Source organism: Callorhinus ursinus, unplaced genomic scaffold (genome assembly GCF_003265705.2).
Source record: "Callorhinus ursinus isolate GAN/ISIS: 27379988/994484 unplaced genomic scaffold, GSC_fseal_2.0 scaffold1, whole genome shotgun sequence".
Taxonomy (NCBI): domain Eukaryota; kingdom Metazoa; phylum Chordata; class Mammalia; order Carnivora; family Otariidae; genus Callorhinus; species Callorhinus ursinus.
The window spans coordinates 46,682,655-46,705,329 of record NW_027397063.1 but is presented as its reverse complement, the minus strand read 5'-3'; the positions used below and the strand labels follow the sequence as shown (position 1 = coordinate 46,705,329).

Genomic DNA, 22,675 nt, shown 5'->3' with positions numbered 1-22,675 from the left:
AAATTAATAAAAATTCAAATACAGTTAGATTATTGGGAAAAAAAATCAAATAACTAAAATCCCCCTTTACCAGTTTTCATTCACTCTGTGCTCTAGCAATCCATAATCTCCCCAAATGGGAACCTCTGCTAGAAGTTTAATAACTACTCTTCCAGATTGTCTTACACACGTTTACATACACACGTGCGTGTGTGCACAAACACATTTATACATAGAATTCTTTTTTAAAACATAAAATTCATATGCAGCTTGCTCTTTTCACTTAAAAATTATCTCTTGGAGACCTTTCTCTGTCATTTTTTAAATGTATTATATAGTACTCTATGGCTTATTTAACTTTACTGTATGTATTTAAGATTTTTAGAGTTTTTATTGTTACAGTGCTAAACTGGACATGCTTGGACATCATTGGTCAGATGTATATTTATGCTAATATACCGTTATTTCTATGGAACAGACTACAAAAGTAAATTTCTGAGTTAGAAGATAGGTACACCATTAATTTTGATGGGTGCACCATTAATTTGCCCTCCAAAAAGAAGACCCAATTTATGCTTTTTTTTTAAATTTTATTTTATTATGTTATGTTAATCATCATACATTATTAGTTTTTGATGTAATGTTGCATGATTCATTGTTTGCGTATAACACCCAGTGCTCTATTCAATACGTGCCCTCTTTAATACCCATCAGCAGGCTAACCTATCCCTCCACCCCCTCCCCTCTAGAACCCTCAGTTTGTTTCTCAGAGTCCATAGTCTCTCATGGTTCGTCTCCCCCTCCGATTCCCCCCCTTCATTTTTCCCTTCCTACTATCTTCGTTTTTTTTTTTTTTTAACATATAATGTATTATTTGTTTCAGAGGTACAGGTCTGTGATTCACCAGTCTTACACAATTCACAGCGCTCACCATAGCACATACCCTCCCCAATGTCTATCACCCAGCCACCCCATCCCTCCCACCCCCGACCACTCCAGCAACCCTCAGTTTGTTTCCTGAGATTAAGAATTCCTCAAATCAGTGAGGTCATATGATACATGTCTTTCTCCGGTTGACTTATTTCGCTTAGCATAATACCCTCTAGTTCCATCTATGTCATTGCAAATGGCAAGATTTCATTTCTTTGATGGCTGCATAATATTCCAGTGTGTGTGTGTGTATATATGTATATACACACCACATATATATATATATACATATACATATATATATATATATACACACCACATCTTCTTTGTCCATTCATCTGTTGATGGACATCTTGGCTCTTTCCATAGTTTAGCTATTGTGGACATTGCTGTTACAAACATTGGGGTGCACGTACCCCTTCGGATCACTACATTTGTATCTTTGGGGTAAATACCCAGTAGTGCAGTTGCTGGGTCGTAGGGTAGCTCTATTTTCAACTTTTTGAGGAACCTCCATACCGTTTTCCAGAGTGGCTGCACCAGCTTGCATTCCCACCAACAGTGTAGGAGGGTTCCCCTTTCTCTGCATCCTTGCCAGCATCTGTCATTTCCTGACTTGTTAATTTTAGCCATTCTGACTGGTGTAAGGTGGTATCTCATTGAGATTTTGATTTGGATTTCCCTGATGCCGAGCGATGTTGAGCACTTTTTCATGTGTCTGTTGGCCCTTTGGATGTCTTCTTTGGAAAAATGTCTGTTCCTGTCTTCTGCCCATTTCTTGATTGGATTAGTTGTTCTTTGGGTTTTGAGTTTGGTAAGTTCTTTATAGATTTTGGATACTAGCCCTTTAGCTGATATGTCATTTGCAAATATCTTCTCCCATTCTGTCGGTCATCTTTTGGTTTTGTTGACCCAAGATTCTTACACCAAGTGCCCTTTTGTCTGGTTCCAAATCTACACTTGTTATTAACAATATTTTCTTTTTTTCATTTTTACCACCCTAAGGAGCAAAACATTTATATTGTTTTAGTTTTCATTTCCCTCAATATTTTCATTGACCTTATGTTTTTTCAGCTTCTTCAGAAGAAAGTCTTCAATAAATTGTTTTATGTAGAAAGTGAACATCAAATATTTGAATGCAACTTCACTGATGGAAAGAAACAGGGAGGTAGAAGGTGAAATAGGTGAGGGAGAGTGAAGGCCTAAAATGTGGCAGAACGTGGTGGTTTAGAGAGAAGGCAGAAATAATATGGGGGTGAAGACTGCAGCTGAGCATCGGGGGCAGAAGTGTCGAGTAAAGGTGAAGTTTGGGAGATGGGTTTGGAAAGAGTTCTAACCCCTGAGGAACTGGAGGCCCAGAGGCCCTTCCCCTGCCCTCAGCAGCAAGGAAGGAGGAATAGACAGCTGGATGGATTTTCTCCCTCGTCCCCCAGGGCATGCATTGCTCTGGCTTTTAAAGGCATTTTTATTTTAAAGGCAAGAGTCCACCAGTAGGAAAAATTAGAAGTGTTCAGCTGAGGTAGAGTCCTGATTATGGATGCGGATTGACCAAAAATTCTTCTCTTATGAGGATGGGCATATTCATTACACTGAATTTCCACAAGTACACATATTTCTTTGTTAATTTTTTAGAATTGTTATGAACAATTGTAAAGTTTAAATTGTGAAAGTATACAGATCATCTGAGATGTTCTGGATCATCTGGGACCAGTTTGCCTCAGTGACGCAGACTACGAAGGAAGCACATGTTTTGTTGGTGTTTGCTGTTTAAAATTAAGCACTAATGCGTAGTTGGCACCTTCTGTGACACTTTTACTTTCTAGGGCTATAAACACAGAGTCTATAAAATGCTTGAATAGTTTATAACATTTTTAAAGGATCACTTCATTGTTCAAAGTTTCTCCTTAATTTCACTTTATTTAAAAAATGATTTAAAATGAGTGATACATACCAGATTAATTATGTGATTAATATGTGATTTAAAAAAATGGTAATTCCAGTAGATAGAGACCAATAATTTTTTACTTCAAAACCTAGGTTTTGCTGTTTTCTAAGTGTAATAGAGACTGATTTGGAATATACCTTGGTTATGACTTAAATGAATAATGTTCATTTTAGAAGAAAATTAAGGGAAAAAACTGAGAATTACTTTACCTTAGATTTTGTGGGTGTTCCTTTCTTGTGGTTAACCATAATTTCATCAGAAATGAACATTAAAGTTAGTCATAAAGAGACTAGTTATTATAACTTGAGCTGTTCATTAAACCACCTAAGTAGATGAATATAGGATGACATTTATTTTTTTAACATTTAAGCCTTTTCATGTAGGTAACTGGACAAACTTCAACAAATCCTTCAGAGTCTTAAGAAAAGGAATTTATCTTTCTACTTCTTTCTTTTTTTTTTTTTTAAGATTTTATTTGAGAGAGAAAGAGCACGTGCAAGAGCAGGTGGAGGGGCAAAGGGAGAGGAGAAGCAGGCTTCCCACTGAGCAGTGAGCCTGATGCAGGGCTTGATCCCAAGACCCTGAGATCATGACCTGAGCCCAGATCAAGAGTCAGATGCTTAACCAACTGAACCACCCAGGTGCCCCAGGGGCATATAGATTTAGACTCTCCCTCTGCCTGAGCAAATGCCTCTTTTTAGATGTCTGAAGACATTTTGGCTTCCAGGGATGATCTGCAGGTCTCTCTCCATCTCTGGCTGAACCTTTCTAAACACGGAACGTATCAGAGAATGGTGAGCTCCAGGGTCTATAGGGGTAAAAGGCAAAAGTTACAGAATGAGGTATACAGATAAGGTATACATATAATTGTTTTTAATGTATTTATTTGTTTATTCCTTTTCCTTGATTGTTCTAGAGTACCATTCTCTCACTGAAGCAACAGGCTTTGAAAACAAGCTTCTTGAGCAATAAAGTAGAAAATATGTTTTGGTAGTTTAAAATGGTAATGTGTGTTTCTGAACATTTTAGTTAAAGATAGCTGTTTGGGACTGGGAGAACTGGTTTATCCTATCCATAGACATCCTCAGTGTCTATGACCTGAGTAGGAGGGTTATATATATTAACTAGAAGCTTTGATAATGGATCTGTTACATAGAAATTTTTCTTTTTAAGAAAATTATCTTATTTTATATGTATAAATGAACATTTGTATGGGTAGAAATTTTGTTGTCTCTCTCCTGAAGTTCCCTTACTAAAGCAAAATTGCCAAGTATTAAAAGGCAAGGAATTTCTTCCTAGGTATAAAATTTGCTGGTTTATCAGTTGGATGCAACTTATTCCATGAATCTTTCTTAATAATTATATATATCTGAGTATATATTCTTCCTGAAGAATATTCTCTAAGTATTATGTACTTAAAAATGATAATCTGACTTGATTATGTTCTTTCTTTTTTCTTTTCAGAAAGTATCTATTTGTCACATCTTCTTTTAAAGGAGCATTTAAAAATGAAGTTAAAAAGGCAGAAGAAGCAGTCAAGATTGGTATGTGCACTTATTCTGAGATATGTACTGTTCTAGCGTTGTAGGAATGACCACAGGTAATCAAATTTCTGCCTCTCAGGAACTTCATAACACATTTTTCTATCTCTAGCTTTGTTTAATTATGGTGTTATTTATTATTATAACATATATTGCTATATCTTATTATTTACTATTATTCCAAGTACACACTTGGAACGAGATTGATGTATATTGATATAAGAAATTCTGGTTGGCATGGTGCTGAGTTAGATCATTTTAGAGACTAGCATTACATGTACTTTAAGAAGGAATGTTCTACACATTCACTACTCCCCCCCCCCCCCCCCCCCGCCTTGGTCACAATGAGGACAAAGCCATGCTTTCCCAGTGGTCCAGGAGCAAGGAATAACTTTAATCTATATTTCATGGATTTTAGAGAATTTTCAGTCAGCCAAACATTCAGTCATAACTCTTTAATTTGTATGTATAAAGTTATGCCCTGTCAACTGTAATGTCTAAGAGGAGGCCCAGTGTGGCTGTCTCCACCTGGCAGGTGTGAGAGCTATGGAAGGAATATAGGATTTTCTGGGATTATTGTCTATAAGCCATTCTCACTGGTCACAGCCATAAGGGGTGTGTGTGTGTGTGTGTGTGTGTGTGTGTGTGTGTGTGTATACATACATATATATAACACTCATTTAAAATTGCTTGAAGGAATTTCCTGGTGTTATAATTATCTTGCTTCTGCTTCCAGCTGAACTCGTGTTGAAAGAGGCACAAATCACAGTAAACTGGCCTGACAGGACTTCTTTGTCTTCTGCCAAGGTATGACACATAGTCTTCTTAAATGGTAAAGTGTCCTTTGCTTTTTCCTGCACACAGTTGTCTCTTACCATTTACTTCCTAAACTTATAAACACAGACAAGCTCAGAAGCTTAAGCTGATTTTCACCCAGGTAAACAGAACAGAGGCGTGCAGAGAAAGGAGAGAAGCGTCAGCAGTGAGAGAAGGCTGAGTCTGAGAGCAAAGATAAGCAACGTGGGGTGAATTTGGAACAGTGGGGACGAGTACCGCAGCTTATTTCTTTAAAATGAAAAGTAATAAGAGAAAAGGAGAAAATAATGAAAAACTAGCAGAGAAAACTAGCCTATCAAGTTTCCTTGAAAATATCTTTTCAAATTATTGCTCCTTACAGACCTGAATAAATGGGGAAAGCAAGGAGAAGACTAATAAGCCATCCTTTTTTCTGGTGCTAGGAATTATGTGCTATAATTATGAATATTAATAACAGTACTTCCAGCTTACAAAGCTCTTTTCTTATGAGTTGCTCCACACAGTTCATAAACATTTTCTGTAATCCTTGCAATACGCCCATGAGTAAGATAGGTTATAAAGAACTATTATTATTAATTACAATGTATGGCAACTAAGGAAAAGAATATTGCTGCAGGACATGAATTGTAAGTTTGCCAGCTTTTACCAAAAATGTGGTAAAAGCTTTCTACCATGGTGAATTATGAAGCAACCTTTTATTTGCTTGTATATAAAGGAATACCAAGGTGTAGGGAGAAAAAAATACCTCACTTCACCTTTCCTTCATTCTTTTCTGCAGACTCAGTATATGAATCCTTTCTGTGGTATGCCCTTGAATTTTCAAGGACAAGGGCTGTGTCTGATACAGAGCTCCCTCATATCTAAAGATCATGAATAGGGAATGAAATCAAAGAGTAGCACCTGGTAATGCCCCAAAGTTACCCTATGGCTTTCCCAAAATTCTCCAACTTTTTTTCTTTTCAATTCTTATTTTAAGGTAAACATAGACCTATCTTACTGTTATTGACTTTTGAAGAAAGGCTTAAGTTTTTTAAATTTTGTCTCGAAGAAATCAATTTCCTTGGCTTTATGTATTTGAGAGACAAGAGAAACAGACTCTAATGGGTCAGGACCCTGCTTGCTTCTTGCCGTAGCCTTACCTCTCACTGCCTCTTTGCTCTGTGTTCTGAGTGCATTGACAGGAGGGGTGGGGAGGTCTTTGACCACCTTGCTTTGTTGCTCAGCAAAGAGAGCAAAGCAGAATGACCTTGGCTTCCAACCTCTTAAATTCTCGAGGCAGTTGAGTGGTTGCATGTGATGAAGTGAAATAACAATCATTTTACCGTTTGCTTTTACTTTAAAGTCAGTGAGAATAATGTTCAGTGAGTGGTATACTCACCAAATGAGATGCCCAACTTTCACATCAGGTGGATGGAGCACATTAAAAATCTGTTGTTATTTGTGAAATAATAACAATGCCTTATTTCTTTTCTCCTGGTTAGAGCATACTAGAGATAGGGCAGTGAATGAGCCAGTAGATCAAATTAAAAGACAAGATAAGAAAGAGAGGTGGGCATTGATATTGAGGTACTCTGAAAGGGAGAACGCCTAGGGTTGGGCTGTCCTATAAAGGGACAGCTTGGGGAGTATTCGGGGTATCTGGAACTTGATATAAAGGAGAACTTTTTTTATGGTGATTGACAGAAGTTTTTAATAGCAACTTTGTTTTTCCTGAAGAAGCTTTAGTGATTGATCACGTGATTTAGCATTTTTTGTTGTTGTTCTCACAGACAAAAGTCAGACTTTGCTAAGCTTTTGTGTAATTTGTGTGAAAGCCAGTGTGATCTTACAGGGAGCAATGGCTCTTTTCTAAAAGGCAGAGAGAGAACATTGGAATATATGCAAAAAGAGAACCATGGGCTAGGATTTGGTGTGGCTCTTAGCTACTGGAACTGAATCATTTATCAAGTATTTATTGAGTGTCTACCATGGTACAATTGCATTAGGCAATGTGACCTATCACTATTACCCTTGTGAAACATTTGGATAATAGGATAATAAATATCAGCTCAGCTTTCATTAATTTAATAGAATTATGTTCTCTCCTAACCAAATGTACTTCTCCAGGACGTATTACAGAAAGCTTTGGAAGATGTAGAAGCAAAGCATAAGATTCTTAAAGAGAAACAGAGGTAAGATGTAAGATTTTCCGTTCACCAGAATCCTCTGCACTTTGATAAAACAAATTCTGATTTCTGAGGAGATAGATTTGGTGGTTAATGTGATAATGTCTCTTTCTCAGCCTATGACATGTTATTATATTAAGCATAATATGGTCAAAATCCCCCAACCACATAATCAATGAGAGTATTTATAAAATATATATTTGCGTGCATACATGTGTTTACATAATGTTAAAACTTCTGAATACAGAGTGAAAAATTAGCTCAGTGTCCAGTTGAGGAAGTAACTCTGCCCAGAGGATCAGCTGACTACTTTCTCTGTATCCTTTGGCAGATAGAAGCCTTTGGAGGGTTGGTCCTGATTTCTTTTCACTTTTAGTACTGCTTAAAATTTAAAATTGAAAATGTTTCAAATAAATATATCACTATAGTTAAAATAAAAATAGCAAGCCTAACTTACAGAACCATTATTTCCATTTGTAAAGTTGACTTGGTCTCCGGCTCGGGTATTAAACAAGTTAAACTGAGAATATTCAGTGTTGTCTAAGTAAGGTCAGACTCTGAAAACTGGGATAACTTTGAGAAACATACTTTTAAGGAAGTATTACTAGTTTACAGAATTATCTTTTGTGAACTGTGGAGTGCTATATAACCATAACTTTCCTCAAAACTGAAATTTGAAATGTTAACTATGCATTTATAAAAATAAATACTAAATAAATCTCATAGAAATCTTTATTAAAAAGCAAAGTCCTCTTTATTTTTTAAAAGTTTTTATTTAAATTCCAGTTAGTTAACATACAATGTTATATTAGTTTCAAGTGTACAATATAGTGATTCAGCACTTCCATACATCACCGGTGCTCATCACAGAAGGTGCCCTCCTTAATCCCCATCACCTATTTCCCCCATCCCCCACCCCCTCCCCTCTGGTAACCATCAGTTTGTTCTCTGTAGTTAAAAGTCTGTTTCTTGGTTTGCCTCTCTCTTTTTTTTTTTCCCTTTGCTCATTTGTTTCTTAAATTCCACTTATGAGTGAAATCATATGGTATTTGTCTTTCTCTGACTGACTTATATCACTTAGCATTATACCCTCTAGATCCATCCATGCTGTTGCAAATGGCAAGGTTTCACTGTTTTTGTGGCTGAGTCGTATTCCATTGTGTGTACACACACACACACACACATACACACATATGTGTGTATATATATATATATGTATATATATATATATATGCACACTCCATCTTTATCCATTCATCAATTGATGGATGCTTGGGCTGTTTCCATAGCAAAGGCCGCTTTAAAGTTTTCAGAAAGAAAAATCTGGTTTGTGAATTATTTGTAGTTACATTGATATGCATGAAAGGTGATTGATCTACATTTAATTAATAACAATGCCAGTTAGTTGGTATGAACTTGCTTTTAGAACAAAATGCTTTTTAATTTATGATTGATTTTTTTAAAAGATTTATTGATTCTGAGAGAAACACACACACACACACACACACACACACACACACAGAAAGCATGAGGGAGAGAGAAAATCTCAAGCAGACTCCCCACTGAGCACAGAGCCCAACACCAGGCTTGATCTCACGACGCTGAGATCATGACCTGAACTGAAACCAAGAGTTGGACGCTTAAACCAATGGTGCCAACTGGGTGCTCCCAAAATGCTTTTTTTTAAAAAAAATTAAAGACAATCAGTATGCCACTTACTATTGCAGCGTGATTATGTAATATCCTGCAACACCCTGTTTTGGGGTCCCTTACATAGTATTCTTTTTTATTGAAGAGTAAGGATTTAATATTTAGTATACATATGTGGGAAAAAGTGTGATTTGTATTTATTTGACCCAACATGTATGTGCTTAAAAAATAAATACTATGTTGGGGCACCTGGGTGGCTCAGTTGGTTAAGCAACTGCCTTTGGCTCAGGTCATGATCCCGGAGTCCCGGGATCGAGTCCGCATCGGGCTCCCTGCTCAGCGGGGAGTCTGCTTCTCCTTCTGACCCTCACCCCTCTCCCCCTCTCATTCTCTCTCTCTGTTATTCTCTCTCTCTCAAAAATAAATAAAATTAAAAAAAATATATACTATGTTAATCCAAGTCAATAACTTCCTTTAAAGTCTAATGTACTCTGTATATCCTGTCTAGATAGAAGAACTATTAGGACTTTTTCTTTGCCCACTAACGATAGATGTATTTAACCAGTCCAGTAAGCATGTTATGTCAGTCATAATGGCACGTTATCGTAAATTTGAAAAGAAAAGGCTGTTTTTGTGGAATGAGGAGAGCTACAGAATGTGTAGAGGGGAAGAATTATATTAGCATTCTTGATAGGGAAAGGAAAATAACATTGCTCATGAGGCACCTAGTGTGTTCCAGGTTTATACTTAACATTCTCTCTTTTAGTCCTCACAGCCTCCAAAATGGCTAGGTATGCATTTTTCAGATGAGACAGACAGTTGAAGTGACTCATCCATAGTTATTACACGGTTATTACAGAGATGAGCTTATATTTGAAGCCAGCTCCATCTTTCCGATTCTTTTTTTAAAGATTTTATTTATTTATTTGAGAGAGAGAGAATGAGAGATAGAGAGCATGAGAGGGAAGAGGGTCAGAGGGAGAAGCAGACCCCTCGCTGAGCAGGGAGCCCGATGTGGGACTTGATCCCGGGACTCCAGGATCATGACCTGAGCCAAAGGCAGTTGCTTAACCAACTGAGCCACTCAGGCGCCCTGTCTTTCCGATTCTTACATCCAGGCACTTTTCATGGCTCCAAGCAGCCTCCTGTTACTACGGTTGTTTCTATCATATTCTTCTGTGTCTCAATTTCTGTTTTTCCACTTTTAATAGAAAACTTACATAAAACATAAGATAACAGGACAGAGTCCGAAAAACAGGAGCTCATGTCTGTTGCCCTTGTAAACTTGCCTTATTAACTTTGATTTACCTTTGATTTTGGAGAAGGAGAGAAAACTACAGAATATCTTTTGGCACATTCTAATCTATAGAGGATATTGAGAGGCTTGAGGACATGCTGAAAGTTAGAAATCACATCCAGTGTTAAAAATAACTAAATTTTAAAAGAGTCAAATCATCATATTTCAAAAATGCTGCAGTGTACATACATATTAGACCCCGTAACATTTCCCCTGGGTAGTTTATATATAGTAACAAAATGCATGGGGAATTGTGACCAGTAAAATGGCTTAGGGGTCAAACACAATAATTGTGACAAGTAGAATGGCTCAAGGGAACATTTTTCATCTTATTTCTCACTTTTGAGGAATTAGAAGTTCATTCATTTGTTCATTCTGCAGGCTCTTGTGTTGCAGTATCATGTGCCAGGCAGTGTACTAGGCTCTGCAGACAAGCTGAGGAACACATACCCTCTGCTAAGAAACTTACAATCCAGGGAAAGGGGCAGTATATAAATACATATTTTTTTATATTCTGTGGAGACAGTGAGAATGATCTTTAAAAAAAAAAATTAGTTTACTCTCTCGCTTAAAACCCCATTGCATGTTGACCAACAAAATGCAACCCTGTTAACATGACCCCAGTAACAAAATACCTGGGTATTTTATATATAGTTTCTTTGATGTTTACCTTCCCATTTTAATTATTGGCAGTTTGTAAATTGTATATTCTTATTTAATAAAAACTTTTTTTTTTAACTTTTCTAAATATAATGCCAGAGAATTAAAAAAAGCCAGGACACTGTGCTTGTTCTTTGGGGTGAACATAGAAAATCGAAGCCAAGCTGGGATGTTCATTTACAGTAATAACCGCCTGATCAAAATGCATGAGAAAGTGGGCCCACAGTTGAAACTGAAGTCCTTGTAAGTATGTTTTTGTTTTCAGAGGCATAGGCAGCATGAGGGAGGCTGCAGTAAGATTCTGTCTGTGGAGTTAAATGAGTGATTAATCATAATGGGAGCAGGTGCCCTGTCCTCTGGTCACCTTTCCCATCAAAATGCAGGCATTAATCTGCCTAATTTATAATATTGGCAGAGATGCATGCCTGTCCTAAGGCAAAAGCATACTTTGGGAAATTTTTTCAATACATTTCCTGAGCAACTTGATGTTTTACTGTTTCTAGCACCATCTACTCAGGTTAGGTTCTTAATATTTTACCAATTTAAAAATAATACAAGCATAATAAAGAAATTTTAGGAAAAAAAATCCATAGTCTTATAAAGCAACCCTGTTAACATTTTGTACAACCCTTAACACATGTGAGTTCTTGCCAGGTACCTTCATGAGCGTGTATTATTAACACTCTCCAGCCTAGTTGGCTTCCAGAGTAATACATTCTGGTGCTTTCCTGATGGTCTGAAACTCCACGGGCTGCTTTCATCAATTATGTAGAGAGTCAGACAAGGGAATTGTGACCAGTAAAATGGCTTAGGGGTCAAACACAATAATTGTGACTAGTAGAATGGCTCAAGGGAACATTTTTCATCTTATTTCTCACTTTTGAGGAATTAGAAGTTCATTCATTTGTTCATTCTGCAGGCTCTCATGTTGCAGTATCATGTGCCAGGCAGTGCACTAGGCTCTGCAGACAAGCTGGGGAACACCTGCCACCCTCTGCTAAGAAACTTACAATCCAGGGAAAGGGACAGTATATAAATACATATTTTTTTATATTCTGTGGAAACAGTGAGAATGATCTTTAAAAAAAAATTAGTTTACTCTCTTGCTTAAAACCCCACTGCATGTTGAATAGAACTGGTTACCATGGTCTTCCAGTGATCTGGCCTCTGCCGGGCTCCGTGACAGCCCCCGCCCTACTCACCTTCTCAAGCCTTCTCCTTACACCGGCAGCTTCCTTTTTCTCACATATCCTAAGCTCGCTCCTGCCTTAGTGCCTGGCGCCTGCCCTCCCTCTGCCTTGAACCTTCTGTCCTCAGATCTCTGTACTGCTGGTCCTGGCGTGTTACTTAGGCACCAACTCTAAAGTTCCCTCCATAGGAAAGTCTTCCTGGACTGTCTAATTCAAGTTGGCCCCTACCATCAGCCCCTCCACCTTACCACTCTTCACGTGTTACAGCACCTGCTTTATTTTCCTCCTACCCCTTAATACCATCTGAAATGATCTGGTCACCCTTACTGCCTGTTACCCTTCAATATAAGAGAAACTTCATAAGCAGGGACCTTCTTGTTCAATACTGCATTCCTAGTTCCTGGAATAGGGCCAGGTGCTATGGATGGATAGATGGATGGATGGATGAATATATAGGCAAGTATCAGGTGCAGAAGGAGCATTGGGAGGGGTAGTCAGCCAAACTGGGGGAAGTTGAGTCAGGCTTCCTGGAAGAAATGATGCCCAAACGTAGACTTACAGAATGAATAGTGAAGGGAGGGCAGTGTGGAAGGGGAAAGTAGTGGAAAACATCATAGGCAGCAGCTCCGCAATGGGAAGGCTTGGTTTGTGTGCCTTGCCAAGGGAAGTTGGGAGAGCTAGATAACTGGATACTCATTCCCAAAACAGGGAAAATAACCAGAATATTTTGTCACTAAGCAGAAATATCCAAGTTACATACATTGTAAGCTGCTAAAAATCTGAAAAAAAATTATCCATCAGAGTCACTGACAGATACCTGTTACTTTCCAGAATAATCCAGCCCTATGTTCCTTTAGTAGAATTCACTAAGCACCCCACAGACCTCTGCAATGATGAGGAAAAATCCAACCTGACAGATGAAATGAGGATGGAGAAAGTGACTCTTTGGCCAGATCATTAAGAGGGTCATGTCAGTTTATTTCAGCAAAACATTGTTAGAGGTTTCTAATGCTAAAAGGCCTCCTCTTCCCGCCCACCCTGATTTCCATGTAAGGTTTAGGTTTGAAAAAGGAGTCAGATTAATTTAGTAACAGTGTGCATTAAGAGATTTTTTTTATTATGAGACCAAACATACCTAAGATTACCATAGTTTTATGTAGCAAAATACAGTTTTAACTTGTTAAACTTTGACATGGTCTAGACAAAGTGAATCAGCTTATTTGTTAAAAGAAAAAACAAAAAACAACAGACAAACAAAAAACCGATTTCAAAAGACCAAGGTATATTTGCTTTTTCTTTTTCCTTAGCTAAATTTTGCAGAATTTACTTATGTATTTATGTATTTTCCCAGACTTGGTGCAGGCGTGGTTGGAATTGTTAATATACCCTTGGAGATCATGGAGCCATCCCATAATAAGCAGGAATTTCTCAATGTCCAAGAGTATAATCATCTACTAAGGGTCATGGGGCAGTACTTGGTCCAGTACTGTAAGGACACCGGAATCAGTGAGTATTCAATGGTCACAGTAAGAGATACTTAATCGAGAGTCAACTTGTGTGATTTCTTTAAGCTGGAATGATTGCACTGATTTAAGCAACTGGTAGCCCAAAGCCCTGAAAGAGAGCTCCTTTTATTTATTAAAATAATAATAATATGGATGCCTGGGTGGCTCAGTCAGTTAAGAGTCTGCCTTTGGCTCAGGTCATGATCCCAGGGTCCTGGGATCGAGTCCCATGTTGGGCTCTCTGCTCAGTGGGGAGTCTGTTTGTCCCTCTCCCTGTCAAGTGCTCTCTCTCTCTCTCAAATAAGATCTTTTAAAAATAATAATAAATAAGAGAAATGAGAAAGGAGCCAGTCTCAGAATCTTTCCCAGAATATTATGTGAAAAATGAAGCAACAGATTAGAAACTGTAAGAGAGGGTAGTCAGTAGAAAGAGAGCTGATCATGGAGGAAGGAAGCAGAAGTTTGCTTGAGGAAGGCCTACGGGGCCACTCCGAGACTCTTCTGTATGGGAAGGAGCACATAGTTCCATACAGACTTGAGAAGCTCCCCTAGCATTGTTATGTCATGCCGTAGCATAATCATTGTTGACCCTGGATAATCGTAGATGTGTGTTAAACCTTGTTTTGTAAGGTTAACAAGTCTAGAATATGTTAATGAAGATTTCGATTAAAAAATCACTGAAACAAATATATTCAGAAACTTTTAAGAAAAATCTTATTTATTTATTTATGAGAGCATGCAAGTGTGTGAGCAGGGGAGAGGAGCAAAGGGAGAGGGAGAAGCAGGCTTCCAGCTGAGCAGGGAGCCCCATGCAGGGTTCGATCCCAGGACGCTGGGGTCATGACCTGAGCTGAAGATGCTCAACTGACTGAGCCACCTAGGTGCCCCCCCCTTTTTAAATTTTATTTATTTATTTATTGATGAGAGAGAGAGAAAATGCGTGAGCAGTGGGGAGGAGCAGAGGGAGAGGGAGAAACAGGCTCCCAGGTGAGCAGGGTGCCCATATATTCAGAAACTTAAGATGAACTTTAGTTATCTGGAAAATTCGGCTTATTTGGACCACTTCATTCTCCAGAGATAACCTGAACAATGAGATGGTGTGCTGTGCATTAATGAAATAAACTTCCTTTAAGTTATGCAGACATAAGGCTTCATTTATGGAAAGAAATAGGCTACTGTGTGCGATGATTTTCATGAAGTATGTATAATTCATGCATATCAAAAATTATGTCTCTACCCTTGAGACAACTTAAATCTTACTGCTCTACTTGAAGTTGTGATTTTAGAATATTTTCTTTTCTTTTGTACTCAACTTAGCTCAGCACTGAAATTTTCTTATAGCCGTGAAACAGGAAAGAGTACAGGAACTCGGGGGAGAAAAAAAAGAGTGGGAATGAAGGTGCAGGCACGGATTCCCTGCCAAAGCTGGGTTTTCATGTCATGGTCTAAAATGTACTCAGAGTGAGCAGCATCAGCATCACCTGAGAGCTCGTTAGACATGCAGCATGTCAGACCTGCTGGCCTACACTCTGTATGTCAGCAAGATTGCCAGTGATCTGTAGGCACGTTTGAGTTTGAGAAGCACTGCTCTGAAGAGTATATCCATGTAATACTTGCTTAGCATAGACAGACTTTTTCCACATGTATTCTTTTTTTTCTCATAGACATGTCTGAAGTCATACTGAAAGTAGGAACAAGTACCTTATTTGGCAGTTTATGCTTACAGCTATGGAAAACAGAGGGCTAAGCAGAGTGAGATATAAATCAAGGATCGACCCTCTCACCTTGAAATGCTAGCATGAGATAGTACAAAAGAAAAAACATTAAGCATTTGAAAGTTGTGTGACTTCTCCATTCTCCTCATATTTTCTCTGTGACCTTCCTTGTCTTGCTCATCCTTTCAATAAGGAGTAACCTCAGAAAGAGTCATGAAACTTCAAGGTGATAGGAATGATCTCCATCCAGCCCACACTTCCTCAGGACAGTCGTATTGAGTACTGTTCTGGGGGGGACTCTCTTGAAGCCCTTTTTCCTCGTGTGGGGGTGCCCTCCTAACAACTGTACTCTCCACTCTTGGGTGTCGCTTGCCTGCTTCCCCCCCTCTTTGTAACTCCTCATCCCTATCTCAACCTAATTTTTTCAGAAACTTCTCAGTGGATATACTAAGATTCAAAATAAATTTGGTTTGGCCTTTTGGCTGGAAATGCCAGCTTCCAGTAATTCGACAAAAATGACCAACACAAAGGGAAGGAGGAGAGGTACCCACTATATGTTCTCTAGGCCTTGTAGAAAACATGGTGTTGTTCCTTTGGCCACATACATGGGAATCTACAAGAAAGGTGATATTGGGGACGTCAAGGGAATGGGCACTGTTCAAAAAGGAATGCCCCACAAATGTCACCATGGCAACACTGGAAGAGTCTACAGTGTTACTCAGCATGCTGTTGGCATGGTTGTAAACAAACAAGGGCAAGAGAATTAATGTGTGCATTGAGCGTATGAAACACTCAAGGAGCCGAGACAGCGTCCTGAAGCAGGTGAAGGAAAATGATCAGAAAAAGAAGGAAGCCAAAGAGAAAGGTACTTGGGGTCAACAGAAGCGCCAGCCTGCCCCACCCAGAGAAGCACACTTGGTGAGAACTGATGAAAAGGAACCCGAACTGCTGGAACCCAATCCCTAGGAAGTCATGGCATGATAAATGTAAAGAAAATAAAAGACCTCAAGACTGAAAAATTATTTCTCTGAATTGAGTAGAAGTGTGGTGTCCTTTCCCCCCGCCTCAAGATATTTAAAGCAAAAAAAAAAAAAAGTTAGGTTTGTATTTTAATTATTATTATTAATACCATGTTGTTTTCCTAGTTTTATAATTGCCTATGAATTGATTCCAGGCTGGGGGTACTTTTACAAACGGTGTTCCTCAAGAAGGAAGTCAGGGAGTGAGATAGGAGAGCGAGCATGTGTATCTGTTCACATATATGACAGCCTCATCCCAAAACTTCCTTAACGAACGGAATCAAGTAATCAAGGTCAGAATCAGTAGTCTCAGGAACTGTGCTGAGACCTTCAAAGACTTTGTGTATTAATTCCCACAGGAATAACCAAAGTTATCTAATGCTTGCCTAGGACTCTAAAAACCAGTATTATAGGGCACACAGTTTTAATGAAAAGTATGTGGGTAGTTTATTGCCTTATAAATAAAAGATGCAATCTTCGTATTTGCTATAAATCTGATCCATTTCTATGGAAAATTGAGGCCTTGTAAAAATCAAATCCACAGAAAGGGAAATGGAGAAGTAATGACTTTGTGTCATTTATCAAATCTGCATTTATGTTTGGCACAGTTGATGCTAAGAACCTTAGAAGTATTTCTCTTTAGTCTGACCTCACCTCATTGTCTGCTACTATGTTTCCTGAAGGTTTGTGCATTCTTTTTCTTTAAAGATTTTATTTTTTATTTATTCATGAGAGACAGAGAGAGGGAGAGAGAGAGAGAGGCAGAGGGAGAAGCAGGCTCCCCGCTGAGCAGGGAGCCCGATGCGGGACTCGATCCTGGGACTCCGGGATCATGACCTGAGCCGAAGGCAGACGCTTAACCGACTGAGCCGCCCAGGCGTCCTGAAGGTTTGTGCATTCTTAAAGTGAAGTGGAAATATTGATCATCAGCTTTCTGGAGTAGGGAGAGAAGGAGAAGGAAAAGATAGAAAAAAAACATCAAATGAAATTTGGGTTTGAACAGAAGGAATTACATAGAAATTTATTACTAAAATTTTCTAAAATGGATCAAAATATATCTGATGTGCTAAGTGAAATGTGGGACGTAGTAAGCATAACCTCTCCTAGCAGAAATCAAACGATAGGGCTTCAGGGGGGCAAGGAGGCTAAAAGCATATAAGCCGGTCACCCCCCTGACACTTTAATCCCTACCTCACCCACTCCTGCCCCAGGCAAGTGGACCACCATTTTAAGCCTGAACGAGGGTTTCCTGTGAAAGAAAAACTGCCACTTCTTGAGTTAGCCTGTGAATTTCTGCATTAGAAAAATACATTTCCATATCAAAGTCAAATCTATTTCTCGCGTTGTTTCATTCATTCACCTGTGGTAGGCACAGCGTGTTATAGGGCTAAGGGATCAGACATGGTCCACCCTCTCTGGGAGTTTGTGGTCTAGCAAGGCTAACACCATTTGACAATTAGAAATAGGATTGGTGCCCAACAGAGAAGAAGCCAGTGCTCAGGAGCCAGAGAGGCCTCCTTGGGGAAGTGATGTTTCCTGAAGGATGAGGAGGAGTTAGCCAGGTCAACAAAATTTTTCCCTCTTGGGGTCAGGAAGGATAGGCCTAAAGCCTTTCCAAATGACAGCCCCCCAGGTATTTGAAGACAACCTTTCTGTCTCTCTTCATCCTTATTTTATCCTAACATTTCCAAGTTCTGTTGCTATTTTTCATTTGATGGGTGTTAAATATATTTGCCATTTTAATGTAATACTTTATAAAGTGTGCTGGTCACGTAGAAATAAAAATTTCAGATGAAACCCAGCCTTGAATAAAATGGAATCATCATCTCTTTCTTCTTAAGTTGTTGTAATTCTACTGATGCAACCTGCTATATTAACTCTCAGTAAGCACATTATTGACTTTCAGTGTCCTTATTGCCAATTAAAATTCTTAATAAAAATTTTAATGTGTATTCTTGTTAAGCCATACATTTCTTATATTTTTTTCCATTGTTTTTGGACCCTAGACTAGAATCATACATTCAGTCCTATTAAATGCTATCACCTTACTAGGCCCATCCTTTCAGGAATCTCTTATTGACTTCTAACTAAGATGCTGTTTTTCCAGATAAGTTTGGCCAGTATTTTCTCTATGATTTCATTTAAATCCTATTGCATAGAATAGAAAAATCAAGCACTTGGCCCTCAACTGACGACTTCTGGTGAGATTGAAATGGGATACTGGATAAATAAATTAATCAGTTACAAATCTTCCTAGTTAGGCTGTCATCTTGCTCACATCAATTTGTCAGTTTGTGTGTAATTTTGAAAATGAGAGATAATATTTTGTTACATGAATAGTTTTTTTAAAAACTAGATAATGCTTTACGTCTTAGGTTGGGCTGCTATAACAAAATACTGTAAACTGGTGGCTAATGAACAGCATAAATACCTTTCTCACAGTTCTGGAGGCTGGAAGTCCAAGATCAGAGTCCCAGTATGGTCGGATTCTGGTGAGAGCTGTCTTCTAGTTTGCAGACTAATGACTTCTTATAACCTCACCTGGTAGAACAAGAGTGAGCTAGATCTCTGGCCTCTTGGAAGGGCACTAATTCCATCGTGAGGGCTCCACTCACATGACCTAATTACCTCCTAAGGACCCCACTTCCAAATACCATCACACTGGGGATAAAATTTCAACATATGAATTTAGTGGGGATGCAGACATTCAGTCCATAACACTTTAATAGCTACAGTTAGCTAGCTACTCATGACAACTATTGTTTCTCTTATCATGTGCTTCAGTCTATGAGATCTCAGAAAGGCAATGCAAGAAAAATGAAATGCAACATTTCTGCTAGGGATACATATTGAGTGAGGAGGTCTATATAAATATTAAAAGGTGAGACTATGAGACAAGTTTATTTGGAGATGCAGGTCAAGAAATAATTCATATCTCTTCTTTCAGTCTTTGAAGTTACAGATTTTATGTATTCTATTTCATTAAAAAATATATTTTCAATATTATATGTTATTTTTTTAAAAGATTTTATTTATTTATATGAGAGAGAGAGAGAGAAAGCACGAGCAGGGGGAGTGGCAGGCAGAGGGAGAAGCAGGCTCCCCGCTGAGCATGGAGCCAACCCAGGGCTCAGTTCCAGGACCCCGGGATCATGACCCGAGCCGAAGTCAGACACTTAACTGAATGAGCCACCCAGGTGCCCCTTATATGTTATGTTTTATTTTGAAGTTTTGGTATTACGGACAGAATTGTTTTGTCAGAATTCGTATGTTTTAGTCTTAACCCTTATTACCTCAGAACGTGACTGTATTTGGAGACAGGGCCTTTCAAAAGGTGATTAAGTTAAAATGAGGCCGTTAGAGTGAGCCCTAATCTGGTCCAACTGGTGTCCTTACAAGAAGAGGAGATTTGGATAGAGAGAATCTAGGGATGGGCATGCGCAGAGAAAAGATGATGTGAGGAAATAAGTTTCCATTGTTTATGCCCCCCAGTCTGGTTTTTGTTGTTGTTGTTGTTATGGCAGCCCTAGCAAACTAATATATATGGGAAATTGTGAAATTAGACAGAATTAAAGAAAATATTATAATGAAACCCGTAAATCCATCATCCAACCTCAACAGTTCTCAACTCCTGGGAAAACTGGTTTCATCTATATTCCCCCTACTCCTCGACAACTAGATAGATTATGAAGAAAATTCCAGACACTATACAGTTGTATCAAATATATTTATCATGTATTTTTAAAAGAAAGAACTCTGTTTAAAAACATAATCGCAGGGATTCCTGGGTGGCTCAGTCGTTAAGCGTCTGCCTTCGGCTCAGGTCGTGATCCCAGGGTCCTGGGATCGAGCCCCACATCGGGCTCCCTGCTCGGCGGGGAGCCTGCTTCTCCCTCTCCCTCTGCTTGTGCTCCTGCTCTCTCTGTCTCTCTCTCTCAAATAAATAAAATCTTAAAAAAAAAAAAACATAATCACCGTACAAATATAACACTTAAAAAATTATCAATACTTCCTTAATACCATAAAATATCCAGTCTGTTGTTACATTTCCAATTATCTCCTGTCATAATATAATTCAAGGTCTTTCTCACCCACCTTACCCATCCCCATATTTCTTTTCCCCTTGTTTTTCCTTGCAATTTATTTGTAGGAAAAACTGGGCTGGTTGTTTCATAGTTTTCACAGGCTCTAAATTTTGCGTGCTGCCTTACTGGGTGTGGTTTAACAGGTTCCTTCATTCTGTTGATTTTTCTGCAAATTGGTAAAATTGATTAACAGTTTGACCAAATTCAGACCTGGTGTTTTTTCATTTGTTTTTTATCAAGATGTTTCATAGGTAGTATTGTGTTCTACCATCAGGTTGTCCGATTCTCTTTTAATGATATTAGCAGTTAATGATCAATGCTCAGATTCCTTAGGAGTCCCAAAATCTTCTATTCTGATTCTATCATATTTTTTTTGATTCTATCATATTTTTATAATTTATTAGCTTTAATACTTCTAAAAGAAAAACTTGTTTCATCTTCCATTTGGTCACCTATGTTAGTTTGTATTTTACTGTTTGACAGAAACAACATAGAGCTCTATACTGATAAAAAACTTGTATTGAATAAAAGCTTGATTAGAGGTAAAATTAAATAATAAAAATGATATAGACATTTACCTGACTTATATGGCATAAATATGTACTCTGTTTAAAATCATTACTTCATGCCAGTTCTCTGCAAATAGCAGGATGGTTCAGGAGTTCATTGAATTGATTTCTGTTTTTTAAAAAAATCACATTCTTAAATTTTATCCATTTACACTGCTTTCACCTGGTAATTGAAATTATCACCATTAACAGTACTTATGCTTCCTTTTCTTTCTGACTGCACTTGTATTATTATCATGATAATGACATTTTTTACATCTACAATGAATTTTCATGCTAAAATATCTCAGAGGATCTTACCTATATTGCAAATAAAATACTAAAAAGCCTAGGAGCCTTCTTTTGTCTGGAATTACAGTCTTATTCTTAGAGTCTGATTTCCCCTGCCGTACCAGAAGCAAGACCTCAAAACTCTATCAGTGCACTTATGTGTGCCTTAGTAAAGAAGAGTAGGTTGCACCTTAATGACTGAATTTGAAACAGGGCAGTCAGAATTAAACATAAGTTGTATTAACAGAAGTAGATTGCATCGGCCAGGGTCAGAGTGCATGGAGGAAATCATCGAGTTCTCCCTCCTGAAGCTAAATGGTCAGATCATGGAGATTGGTCATGTCCAGCCCATAGTGCATCCACACCTTACTCCGTTCTGTCCAGAGCTCTCTGGGATTATTCAAGCATGGTGGATAATCTGCTAAGCCTGCGGCAAGTACTGGAGAGAGTCATCCAAACGTCAAGTCAATTTTTGTCACCTGTGGAGACTGGGACTTGAAAGTCACACTCCTGGGCCAGTGCCAGTATTTGGGTTTGCCAGTGGCAGATTACATCAAGCAGTGGATTAATCTGAAAAAGGCTTGCAGCTTCACCATGGGCTGCTGGCCCAAGAATGGACTTCTAGACATGAACTAGGGCCTCAGCCTGTAAGACACAGGCATTGATGATTGTAAGAACATCGCCAACGTCATGAAGACACTTGGCATATCAAGGCTTCATTGTCAAGCAGACATCACCATTCTGATCGGCCGAGGACACGATGGGGCCAGCCAGGGTAGCTGCTTGGCCCAGCCCAGAACCCTCCTTTCCCTCACAAGAGGGGAAATGGGAGAGTGGCACAGCCCTACATCCAGAGTGTCCCCCAGCCTGCCCTGTGAGCTTGTGCCCTGGGTAAGGGCTTGGCCACTTAGACCCTCTGGAGCAGACACTTCGTGCCCCCAACCCTGCCCCTCACCCTCAGTCCAGTATTAGCCCCTCCCATTGTAGGGGGACCCAGGCACTGACTGCCTCCTCCCTGGTACACAGGCTTCTGCTGGAGCCACCGAGCCCCCTGGAACCCCCTCCCATCCGTAGTGCATGGTGTGTGGTGCCCCTGGGACTCCAGGACAGATCAGTCCCCATCTTGTATCTTCCCCCACTCCACTGTGAATGTGCCACTGAATGAAGTCGGGGAAATGAGGGGAAAAAAAGTAACTTTGGATCTTTAGATTTCTGAGGACATTAAGTCCTCAGGTTTTGTGTATATCTGAATAAAGTAAGTCCCGGTAGAAGGATAAACTTTGCTAACCCAGATATTTGGGAGAGTGAGCTGGCCAGCTAGGCAATTGCCCATAATGAC

General features: G+C 38.9%; 1 protein-coding gene and 2 pseudogenes across 1 annotated transcript in view; all 3 read left to right on the top strand.

Moving 5' to 3' along the window:
* Nucleotides 1-22,675, top strand: part of MORC1 (MORC family CW-type zinc finger 1) — a 182,259-nt gene that overhangs the window by 65,685 nt on the left and 93,899 nt on the right. Inside the window, exons 10-14 of the mRNA XM_025866329.2 lie at nucleotides 4,319-4,398; nucleotides 5,132-5,202; nucleotides 7,318-7,382; nucleotides 11,083-11,226; nucleotides 13,525-13,679. Coding sequence (XP_025722114.2) covers nucleotides 4,319-4,398; nucleotides 5,132-5,202; nucleotides 7,318-7,382; nucleotides 11,083-11,226; nucleotides 13,525-13,679 — 515 coding nt within the window. The remainder of the gene's footprint in view (nucleotides 1-4,318; nucleotides 4,399-5,131; nucleotides 5,203-7,317; nucleotides 7,383-11,082; nucleotides 11,227-13,524; nucleotides 13,680-22,675) is intronic.
* On the top strand, nucleotides 13,543-16,374 carry LOC141372825 (large ribosomal subunit protein eL21-like; annotated as a pseudogene).
* LOC112823464 (ERI1 exoribonuclease 3-like) lies at nucleotides 21,615-22,081 on the top strand (annotated as a pseudogene).